Here is an 11,614-nt window from a genome sequence, read left to right as displayed (position 1 = left end):
CCCCCCCCCCCCCAGTCAGTCAGCACTGATTGAGAGGTGCCAAATGCCACCTCGTCCCCAGCATTTCCCCTGGCTGCCTCAGAGAAGAATTTCAACGCCAGGTCCCTCGCGGGCGGGGCCCTCGACAGGGAAACCTCTGCCAAAGAGGAGTGATCCTGGGCTCCACGCTGGCGGCCAGTGCCTGGGCGCGCAGCCGTAGACCCGGCGCTGCCCACCCCGCGCATCCCGGGCGGGGCGCGGCCGCAGATAGCCCGCCTCCCTTCCACCGTCTCGTCGCCCGCCCGCAGCGGCCATGGGGGCGCGGCTGGGGCGACGGGCAAGGGCAGCGGCCGGCTCGGATGCCCCCGCGGCAGAGGGCTCCGGGCCCGCGCCCTACGAGCGCCGGGTGCGCTGGCTGCGAGAGATCCAGTCCATGCTCCGTGAGCGGCGACCGGAGCGCGCTCGGCAGCTGCTGCGCCTCCTGCGCCAGGCGAGAGGAGCGGGATGGACCGGGTTGGGGGGGGGGGGGGGGTCAGGGCGGAGCCGGGGCTACGAGCTTCGGGGGAGGGTGGGTTCCTAGCGCGCATAGTGGGTTTTGCAGATGTTTAGGTTCTTGCATGGAGGGTGGGCGCGGATGAAAGGGAGGACCAGGTGGGGCTAGGGGATTGCTTGTCAAAGATGGGGCTGGCACGTTGGGGAACTGGGATTTGAAGTCTGGTGTGTTGTGTGTGTTGAGGGACCACCAGCCTGGAGCTAAGAGCCCGCATTTGGACCTCCTCAAGAGTTGGAGTGGATGAGGGTAGGGGCATCTCATGCGGAAGGACAATGGGAAGAGCGCAGCTCCCCATCCTGCAGGAAGAAAGGAAGCACCGAATCAGAGAGAAAGGGTCCTGGAAGGCATCATGACAACCCAGACAAAGCCACGGCGCACGCACCACCCATTCTAACAGGCAGCTTGAACCCCTGAGAATACACAACCACATTTGTACATGACAATACCACATCTGGGCCCCTGGGAGACACATTTGGTACCCTAGCCAGAGATCCTGAGTCTGGAGTTGCCCTAGGTGACAGGGATGCCTATTCCAGCACTTACTTCCCCTGGGCACATCACTTTCCATTCAGCCTCCTCACCCCCTGCAGTAGCTGCTGCCCCCACCATGAAGGTAGATGCTTAGAGCTGGAGAAACTGAGAGAAGCGATGAGCCAGGACCCAGACGGAAAACTGAGAGACGGTGTCTAGGGACGTCACTTAGAGAGGACTGAGCTCTATCGATCTTATTACAAGAAAGGGAGGGAGGGAGGGAGGGAGGGAGGGAGGGAGGGAGGGAGGGAGGAAGGAAGGAAGGAAGGAAGGAAGGAAGGAAGGAAGGAAGGAAGGATAAACTAGGCATGGTGGTCCAGGCCTGTATTCCCAGCACTTGGGAGATGGAGGCAGGAGATCAGGAGTTCAAGGTCAACCTCAGCTACGTAGCAAGTTCAGAACCAACCTATAATGAGAGGAGAGGAAAGGATGAAGAAAGAGAGGGAGAGAGGAAGGGAGAGAGGGAGAGAGGAGAGAAGAGAGAGAGAGAAAGAATCTCAGAGATAATCCAGGGACACTTCCAACCCCACTCTTCTGCCACCTCTGAGTGTCCTCTCTGTAGACTCAGCAGTCTGGTAAAGTGGGGCTGTCACTTTAAGAGACACTGACCAGGCCAGTGGAAGGTAGGCTGCTGCCTGGGGCTCTGTCTGGGTCTGTCCAGATTCCAAGCCTCCTTCCTTCTGGATCCTCCCACTAGCTGGCATCTGTGGCTTGAACCATATTGAAAATACAAACAGGAGAGCAACTGCCAAGCAGCAGCCAGCCAGGCATATTGCCTAGAAATACAGATCACTATCTGGGATGGTAGAGCCCAAGGCACCAGCTTGCGGTTTCCCTGGAAGCATCTGGGAGTGAACCAACCTCAGAGAGCAACCTAGTCCTCTCCTCGTATCCTAGAAGTTGAATTTGAGGTGTATCCAGGACCCTATCCTGTTCCATAACCTGCAGGAACTCTGTAATTATGGCCCATTGCATTCCTGCTGCCCGGTCTGACTTCCTGTGTGCTCAGGACAGTACCGGGCGTATCCTTCTCTGGCCTAGGGGTTAGAGGATGGCACATGGAAGTCAGGTGCTTGTAGGCCACCTGCATGTCCTCTAAAACACCCTTTGTGTGCAAGCCTTTAATCTCAGTATACAGGAGGCTGAGACAGGGAGGTCTCTGAGTCCCAAACCAGTCTGGAATGTATAGCAAGTTCCCGGCCAGTCAGGCCTGTACAGTAAGGCCCTGTCTTGAAAAATAAAAGCAAATCAAGATGCTGAGTCTTTCATCAGACCTGTAGGTGTAGACTGGAGAAGGCTGAGGGATGAAGGGCCAGGGCCCTGACCCCGAGGTCTGGTTGGAGAGAAGCCTGGGAAGTTGGGGAGGGTGTAGTGGCCAAGTCCAGAGAGCCATGACTCTGCAGATTCTGTAGTTTCTGGTGGCACAGCTCCTAGTGTTTAGCCCTCACCAACAGAACGAGGGGTAAAGATCACGTGTGTTTCACAGAGTGACCCGGCTAGGCCAGGGATGCACGTGGAAGGCTGGGAGCCCTGAGCAAAGGTGACTAGGTATGAGGTCTGAAGCTTGGCAGCAGCAAAGGGAAAACAGAGATGCACTTGATGAGCTGGGATAGAGGAAAAGGATGCTAGGTGAGTCCTTCAGGGATGGACAAGGGACATAAGGCCAGCAAATGAGCAAGCTGAGTTTGAGCTGCTTTGGGGAACGTGATCTAGGGAAGAGGCTGACTCCCAGAGGAAAAAGATTTCAAGAGACCTTGGGGATAGGAGGGAAACAAGGGACCCAAAGGGAATGCTAAAAACATTGGCATTCAAGGCTATTAGAGGAGTAAGATATCACAAGACATTACACACCCAACAACTAGCCTGAATAACCTGATTATCACACACACACATACGTACACACAAATACATATATACATGCACATACACACATATGCATATATACACATACATACATATATAAACATACACATACATGCACCCATACACACATACACACCCCTCAAGGCCTTACTATGCCCCCTCTTTCTCTAGGCACTTGACTGCCACCATATGTTGAGAAATTCCAGGAAACTGGAGGAGAGGGGATGGTTAGAAGCTTGGGAACCAGCGAGGGCTATATCTTCTGGCTGGCTGGGAGAAGGAAAGCCCTAACTCCTGGCTTACTCAACCATCACTTCACGACCCCTAGGACCTGGGCCTTGAAGGGAACCTCCTCACTGACATCCTCTACAGGAACGTGGCTTTGCTTAACCTGGTGGACCCCATCTCCCATGACTTGCTGGTGAACCTGGCCCGGGACCTGCAGTGCCCCAAGAAGGTGAGGTCAGCAGGCATAGGCCTGGGGGAACTTGGGTTCTCATGCTCGCTTAGACCTGAGGCTAGTCTTCAAGAGCAGCTTCAGGAGCAGGTCTGAGCTGTTTTGTTGAGTCCTAAAATCATGCTCTTAGGTAGACCTGTTTCCCACTGGCAGTGCTGCGTGCCCCACCTGAGCAGAAAACCCATAGGAACACAGAACACAGCCTGTCTTGATGCATCCACTATCAGAACCATATATCCTTGTTCCCGGGTCAGAAGAGAGATGCCGTCGGCCGAGGCCCCTGGTCTCTATCCTACTTGGACACCTTTGGGGGCTGGGTGTTCACTCGATCTCTTCCACTGCTACTTGGGTCACAAACAAGCCACCTGCAGCCTCTACCTCCTTGGTCCCTGTTCTGACAACACCTGCAGATGTCCCACCGTGAGCATGGGCACAGCCCTGGCCTGTAGGTCTGTCTGTGGTCAGCCATGAGTCCCCAAGAATCTTAAACACAATGAACCATCCCCAACATGAAATAAGGGGTCCACTGTAGGTTCTGTCAGCTCTGAGACCCACATCGGTGCTCAGCTGGCTAGCCCACAGCCATCCCAGTAGCCACCTAACTGACTGTGTGTGTGTGTGTGTTGCAAGCTCTGTGGGCTGTTATAGTATAAAAGACTGTTCTAGGTAATAGCGCATGCTCAGTGCCAGCTGTGTGGAAAGCACACCTTGCGTGCCCCAAGCTGGGCCTCTTTGGGGGATACAATTAGGGCCAAGAGAACCGTGTGGTTCACCGGAACACCAAGCCCCGGCCCTGTCAGCCCAGACCCAGGCCCCACGGGCACAGCGCAGCTTGGAGAATGAGGGGGAGAACGTGCTGACCTGGCTCGTTCCTATTCTCTGGGACTGGCGTCTCTGGAATAGGGCTCCCTCAAGGGGCTTGGTCTGGCCTCTTCCTTGTGGCAAGTCCCCTGTGGGTGTTGAGGGTGGCAAGCTGCTGGTTGATAGCTTGAGCTACTGGCCTTAGGCCTGAGAACTGGGAACAAGGGCCCATTGTCTGGGCTTCCTCCCTCCCTCTGGGCACTGTGGGCCTCAGACTAGCCTGTCCAATTCCCAGCAGGCAGCCTTTCTTGGCTGGGTGCCTGGTTTACAGCTGGGGCAGAATGGAGGGGGTTCAGGCTCATCTTCATTATGACGGGTGTGTGTGCATGTGTGTGTCCTCACCCCCATCCCTGTAGGACCATGAGCCCTGGAAGTCCTCCGATAAGATCTGTCGGCAGCTCATCTACCACCTCACTCCTCACTCCAAGCGAAAGCCCCACCGGAAAACCCAGAACAGGTAAGGAGAACCCAGCCACACAGCCCTGGCAGTCTTTCAGGGCCCCTTCTCTGAAATCTCATTCTGTGGCTCCCTTGCCCTGACAATCACCGTGGTCCACAGCCTCAGATGCCCCTAAGCCAAGCTGCACGCTCCTCATGAGTTGCTTTCCATTTTTTCCAGGACAGTGACACTTCCTGCCATTCCCTGACCCCTTTATCCCCTGTCCCTTTTCAGGACCTGTGCTTCCCTGGGTCCCAGGTACTCAGGTAAAATCTTCATAAGGACAGATTCTGAGCCTCCCGTTTCACACAGAGTTAGGAGAGGGAAAAGAGCGTGCCCAAGGCCATTTCCTCCCTGATTACCCTGCAGCCCTTTGGGAGCTCATCCGCTCCAGGCTTCCTGATGCAGAGACCTCCACAGCCTCTTGATAGTGTTACTCTGTGTGTGGTCCCCTTTTAGGGACCTCATGACATAGTCACAGCCAAGAACCAAAGATCAAGAACCACAGCTGGGAGTTGACCCGACCTCTATCCCCCACCCTGTTTTGTTCTTATGCCTGTGACCCAAGGTGAACCCAGAACCCACGAGACCGCTTCCTGCTTTAGCAGATGGGGCCCTAGTGATGCTCTCTCTGACCTTAGTAACCTGCCACCCAAAGCAGTCCTGCCTTCCTATATAGGGCTGTGGATAAAGGGTAGGAGAGAAAGAGAAAATGTGCCCTCCCCCAGTCTCTAAGTTCCTCTTTCAGCTTAACGCAGGGAGGCCTCCCCTAGCAATCCCTTAGCCCACATCATCTCCTTCCTCCCCCTTCACTATCCTGGGCCTGTCCCATCTCAGAGCCCCAAACACTGAGAGGACCAGAATGATCCCATATCCACTCACGGCGAAGGTTTTCATTATCCTAAAGGCTGCTGCTTCTGGAGCGGCACAGGAAAGAGGGTGTAGGTTTGGGGAGCTGGAGAGCTGGATGGCTCTGCGGTTAAAAGCACCAACTGCTCTCCCTAGTGACCCGGTTCAATTTCCAGCACCCACAGGACAGTTCACAAGTGTCTGTAACTTCAGTTCTAGAGGACCCGACACCCTCATACAGAGACATACATGCAGGCAACACACCAATGTACATAAAGTAAAATAAATCTTAAAACAAAAGTTACAAAAGTATAGTCTCAGGGATCAGAGCACCATGATTTAGAGCCCTGGTCTCCACTTAGCGATGCACAGCCAAGGGGTCTTTTTTCACTTCTTAGTTCCCCTGTAGAATGGGCCATCACTTATACACCCTTGAGCTGTCTTGAAAATAAATAATATTAACAGATACAAGAAGCACAATAACAACAGTTTGCATATAGACCCTTGATCATGTATGCAATACTCATCACAACCCAAACTGAGCTCAGGAAGATTCCCAGCATTGCCTTTAGCCACCAACTTAATATCTTAAAATGGCTTCCTTATTTTTATTCTTTAAATGTATGAGGACTTTCCCTGCATGCACGTTTGGGCACTGTGCGTGTACTTGGTGCCTGAAAGGGAGGGCCAGAGGGTGTAACTTGGAACTACAGTCACAGACAGTTGTTAAGCCATGACGTGGGTGCTGGGAACTGAACTTGGGCCTTCTGAAGGAGTAGCAAGTACTCTTGATGGCTGAGCCATCTCTCCAGCCCCAGAAGTGGCATTTTAAGCCAGGCTTTGCCAGGTCGGAGGACCTAGGTTGCCCTTGGTGGGCAGTGGTCTGTGGCGGCTGGGGTTCTGCCTGGGCCTGGGCTGTGGCTCAGTGCACCCACCTGCATCCTCTCATAGCCTCAAGAGCGGCCTCCAGAAGACTCTGCTGGCAGGGGAGACTGTGGACCTTTCTGGTATCCCGCTGTCTGCCCGGGATGTACAGCACATAACCCGCTACCTGAGCAGCCACGGTGTTGAGCTGGTGGTCTTAGACCTGAGCTTCACGGAGCTGAGCGATGAGCTGCTGCACCTGTTGCTGCCCAGCCTCTGGGCTCTACCCCGCCTCACCCAGCTGCTGCTCAATGGCAACCGACTGACTCGGGCTGCTGCGCGCGAACTCACGGAGGCTATCAAGGACACCGCCAAGTTCCCCGTGTTGGCCTGGGTCGATCTGGGTAACAATGTGGACGTGTCTTCACTTCCGCAGCCCCTGCTGGTTGGCCTGCGGCGGCGACTCAGTCAGCACACCTCACTCCCCACCATCTATGAGGGTCTGGACTTCGAGCCTGGGGGCGGCACGGCTGGGACCACAGCAGCTGTCTCCACCTGGGGCTCTGCAGCAAATGAGCCCGGACTAGAGCCGCAGGGTTGTTGTGCTAGGTGACTAAATGGTCTGCTTCACTGGTACTGACTGAGGTCTTTTAAGAATGTGGTCCTGGGGGCTAACGATCTCCCACAGAGAGACAGTGCAAATACTAGACTTGGGGTGAAGTGGGTGGAAGAAGGGTTTCATGGGAGACAGGCCAGCCAGCCCAGGCTAGGGCTCCACACCGCACCCAACAAAGAGAGGATCCAGCACCCATAGCCCAGACCTTCCAGAAAAGGATGCTATCGATCCCTTACCTCAGGCTTCTTCCACTGCAGACTTCAGACTGCTGAGCTCCAGGCTTACTGCAGAGGTAGGAAAACCCCACCCGCCCGGAGTGGGTGGATCACAGCCGTGCTGATGTCCCCTTAGCGCTCACTGGCAGGGCGCCATGGAAACCAAGGTGTAGCGGTCATGGATTCAATGGTGTGTACTCAGGAGTGCGAGGAGGCATGATGTTTGCGCAGCATTTGAGCTCTCTACGTTTGGGGGCTTCAGGGGAGCAGGCTGGGAGTCACAGACGGGCAGAGCTCTGCACGGAGCCCCACAGCAAGTACAATCAGGTCCCCTCAGTGTGCGCTGGGCTATGGACAAGGCTTCACACAGCAAAGGCAAGGCCACAGGGGTTCTAAGGGGGTGGCTCTGGGTTTGTCTCCCACAGGCTTCCTGTACAGGGTGAGGAGATCTGGCTGACTGGAGATGAGCTGTGTTTCCTCTAGTTCTGGGGTCACACAGCATGTAAAGGGGTGGAGGTGGGTCCAGCTAGCATCAGGAGTTCTCAGGGGGGCAGAACAGGCCTAAGGGTCTCTCTATAGAGAGTTGCTATCTTCCTAAAATCCCTCAAGGGGGATTCTCAACTAGAAACCTAATGTCTGACTGCTCTCACTGCCTGTTTAGGAGACTAGAGGTTTTAGCTCAAGCAGTAGAGAGGCAGAGCATGTGGGGAAGGGACTCAGAGAAGCCCTGGGTGGGAAACCAGTGGCCTAAGGCCTCTGTGTAGAGCCAAGACTTAAGGCCTGGTGGCAGTGGAGGGCAACCTTAGCGTTAGGTAAAGGCTTGGGGTTGGAGGCTCACCCTGGACCCATGTGCCCAGAGCCCGCTAGCTCTGACTCCCCCACCTCACTGTCTGTCTCCAAGTGGACTATGGACAGTATTTAGCCCTCCCCCCCCAAAAAAAAAAAACACCAGTTCCAGCACATCCCCAGATCAGTGGCCAAGAAGGGAGAGGGCTGGATTACATCAGCTGCCAGGCCTGGCATGGAGGTCCGAGGAGGGAAAGGATTTCACCTCATGCTCCACAGCTTTAGACACTGCCTACCAAGGTGCAGTGAGGAGAGCCCAGGGCCTCAGGCTCCGCTCTGCACTCACTGGAGGACCTGGCTCGGCTTCTTTGGGCCTGGACCCAACATCCCCCTCTCTGTTAAACAGAGCTTGCTGCCCTGGATCCTGGCACTCAGTGCTTCATCTAGAGGTACTACTCTGGCCTCCGCCCCTCCAACCCCCATCCCCCCACCCCCTCGTCGCACTTGTTTTACAGACATGGCTTGGAGTTATAGAACTTTCCCTGTGCCTTACACACCCAGGACAAGGAGCCAGGCAAAGCCGAGTGGGGAGTCTGGGTCAGTGGAGAAGGAAGGGAGGGCCAGCTTTGGGCCTAGCAGACTGATAACCCTGTCACATGCTCAGGCAGCTGAGTTCTCCCTGTAATTCTTTGCTGCATGAAATTGGTGCTCAGGGGCACCCCTGGCCTTCCTACTCTCTGCCCACAGCTGGTCTGAAGCCAGCCCACGAACCTTTAGATATCACCGTGCGGCGAGATTCCTCCCAGGATGATGTGTGAGGGTCGGAGCCAGGTGTCCCGGCAGCTTCCAGGCAAGTCCAGGTGGCAGCAGATGGCCTCAATGTCTCCACCTTTTGGAGGCATGTGATGCAATAGCTGAACCAGATCCTGAGAGGGCTTAGGAGCTGTGGGCGAAGTTGGCCTTGCTGCGACGCAAGTGGTCCTGGCTTGTCACCGAGTTCTCATGACTACCAGCGGGGAGATTCCATGGGCAGGGACAGAGATTTCCAGAAGTGAGGGAGGGCTGTGTCTTGTCTTTGTGCGACTGTAACAGAACACCACATCCTGGTAACTTATAAACAACAGAAGTTTATTTAGCTCATGGTTCCAAAGGCTGAGGAGTCAGAAGGAAGGGCTACATCTGGTGAGGGCTTTCTTGCTGTGTCATTATATGGCTCACAGGCCAAGAGAGTGTGAAAGGAGCCCCAGTGTGACAATAAGGACTTCCCTGAATGAGGCCAGAGTCCTACTGACCTAATCACTCTTTAAATCACATCTCCTACCTGTTGGGCTTCAATGCATGCACTCTGAGGGAGGCATTCAAGCCTGTAGTATGCTTCACTCTGTGGCTTGGTGGTGAGGAGAGCATCAGCCAGGAGAGAAGGAAGCAGGTGGGGCCTTGCTCTGGTGCCCACTTGGGAGACATACAAATCCACCCATGGTCCAGACCCATCACTTCTATCAGGGTGGTCCATTTGGGAACTAAGTACAAACTCCTTCTTGTCCTACTGAAGTGAGGAAGAAATGAGGTTTGAAAAGAGCATGCCATGTGAGAGGAATGGGCCAGCATGCTGTAGTATCAATAGTTCACCCAGGCGCTTTGTATGGTGAGGTTTGGCAAGATATAGGCTGAAAACACATCAATCATCTGTCTGTCTATCTGCTATCATCTGTCTACTATCACCTATGTATGTATCTATCTAATCTATTATCTACATCTATATATCTATTATCTGTGTCTATCTATCTATCTATCTATCTATCTATCTATCTATCTATCTATCTATCATCTATCTATCTATCTATCATCTATCTATCTTAGCCCTGAGAATTGGCCTCTGACCCTGGAGCACACTTTTTCACTGCACTGAATCCCAGTTCTCCATTTATTTACTTCCTTACTTAGCCAGAGTCTTGAGATGTGGCCTATGCTGGGATTGAACTGTCAATCATCCTGCTTCCACCTTCTGAGTGCTGGAATCGCAAGCCTGTGCCACTGTATCTAGCAGGGTCTTTCTGGGAACCCAGAATCACAGGCAGTGGGGTCCCTGTTGCACCGAGGTTTTCTCTGGGTGGAAAAGGAAAGCACACTTGGCCTGGGAGATTGCTGCCAGTCGCCACTCCACTACTGCCATCTCCACCGGCAGAAGCCTCCCGTGTTTTCTTCCCAACTGCATACTTTTTGTTTTTTGAAAACAGTATTTAAAAAGGAAGCTGTTATGAGTGGGGTGGGGCTGCACATGCCTGTAGGCCACCCTCGGCTGTATCGTAAGCATCCGTAATTGCAACATAATAAAGCAAACACACTGGGACAAGTTTAAAGCGTGCAGCACAGTTTTATCGTATTTACATATTCGTGAAAACCATGGCAGTAAATGTGTCTGTCACCCCACGCTTGCTGTGTTCCCTGCTGACTCACTTCCTTCCACCCCTACCTCTCAAAAACCATTGGTCTGTCTGCCCCATCAGTTAGTTTCCAGTTTCCAGATTTAGACCAGTTCATGGGATCATACAAATGTACCATATTACAATACTATATAGACATATATACTCTATATACATATTTAAAACAGCATAATTATTTTGACACTCACCTGTAGTATTGCGTGTATCAAGAATGGCCTTTTGAGCCGGGCGATGGTGGCGCACGCCTTTAATCCCAGCACTCGGGAGGCAGAGGCAGGCGGATCTCTGTCGAGTTCGAGACCAGCCTGGTCTACAGAGCTAGTTCCAGGACAGGCTCCAAAGCCACAGGGAAACCCTGTCTCGAAAAACCAAAAAAAAAAAAAAAAAAAAAGAATGGCCTTTTGAATAGTATTTCATGGGTGTAACACAGCTTATCCATGAACCTGTTGATGGATGTTCAGTTGTTTCTAAGTTCTGGCTATGACAGACAAGGCTGCTATGAAAATTCATTACTAGTTGTGGCATGAGCCTTACCTTTCTCTTGTAATCTCTCAAGTAAGCACCCAGGTATGTATATTAATTAGCCTTTCATTGCTATGAGGAAATACCTAAGAAAACAACTCAGAGGAAGGGTTTATTTTGGCTTGTTATTTCAGGGGTGTCTGTCCATGTTTACGTGGCCCCTTGGCCCCATATACTTGGGCCTGAGAGAAGGCTAAACATGTTCAAGCAAAGCCACTCACTTGTGGCTGCTAGAAAAAAGATGAGGGCAGGCAGGAGACAAAGATACACGTTGGGTAACCTTCTTCCTCCAACAACTCATCCAATTCTAAAGCCATTGATGAAGTAGTCCACTAATAATCCAGCCAGCTCTGTAGAGCACCCCTATGAATTGAACCATCAGTACATGACCCTTTCGGGGCTACTGCTCATATCCCAACCATCTAGAGTAGAATGGCCAGGTCACATGGTCGTGTCTCTAACACTCTGAGACAGTGTCACACTGATTTTTAAGGTCTGTACATAATTTCACAGTCCTGCCAGTAGTGTGCAGAATTTCAGGTTACTTACTGAAAACATTGATAATTATTAGTGTGGTGTGTAGGGCCGGGGGAGTACACGTTCCAAGGCACACATGGGGGGGTGTCGAGAGACAG

General features: G+C 53.0%; 1 protein-coding gene across 1 annotated transcript; it reads left to right on the top strand.

Annotated features, from left to right (window-relative positions):
- Positions 1 to 214: 214 nt before the first annotated feature.
- Positions 215 to 10,761, top strand: Lrrc75b (leucine rich repeat containing 75B). The gene is made up of 4 exons (XM_057751977.1): positions 215 to 469; positions 3,255 to 3,383; positions 4,601 to 4,701; positions 6,484 to 10,761. The coding sequence occupies exons 1-4, from the start codon at positions 293 to 295 to the stop codon at positions 7,007 to 7,009; spliced, it is 933 nt and encodes a 310-aa protein (XP_057607960.1). The 5' UTR covers positions 215 to 292; the 3' UTR covers positions 7,010 to 10,761.
- Positions 10,762 to 11,614: the final 853 nt, after the last annotated feature.

This window comes from Chionomys nivalis, chromosome 19 (genome assembly GCF_950005125.1).
Source record: "Chionomys nivalis chromosome 19, mChiNiv1.1, whole genome shotgun sequence".
NCBI classification, from domain to species: Eukaryota; Metazoa; Chordata; class Mammalia; order Rodentia; family Cricetidae; genus Chionomys; species Chionomys nivalis.
This window is presented reverse-complemented; position numbering and strand designations above follow the sequence as displayed.

Coding starts and splice junctions, on each gene's coding strand:
- Lrrc75b (XM_057751977.1), top strand. CDS start 293: ATGGGGGCGCGGCTGGGGCGACGGGCAAGGGCAGCGGCCGGCTCGGAT. Junction 470..3,254: donor TGCTGCGCCTCCTGCGCCAG/GCGAGAGGAGCG, acceptor CACGACCCCTAG/GACCTGGGCCTTGAAGGGAA. Junction 3,384..4,600: donor ACCTGCAGTGCCCCAAGAAG/GTGAGGTCAGCA, acceptor CCATCCCTGTAG/GACCATGAGCCCTGGAAGTC.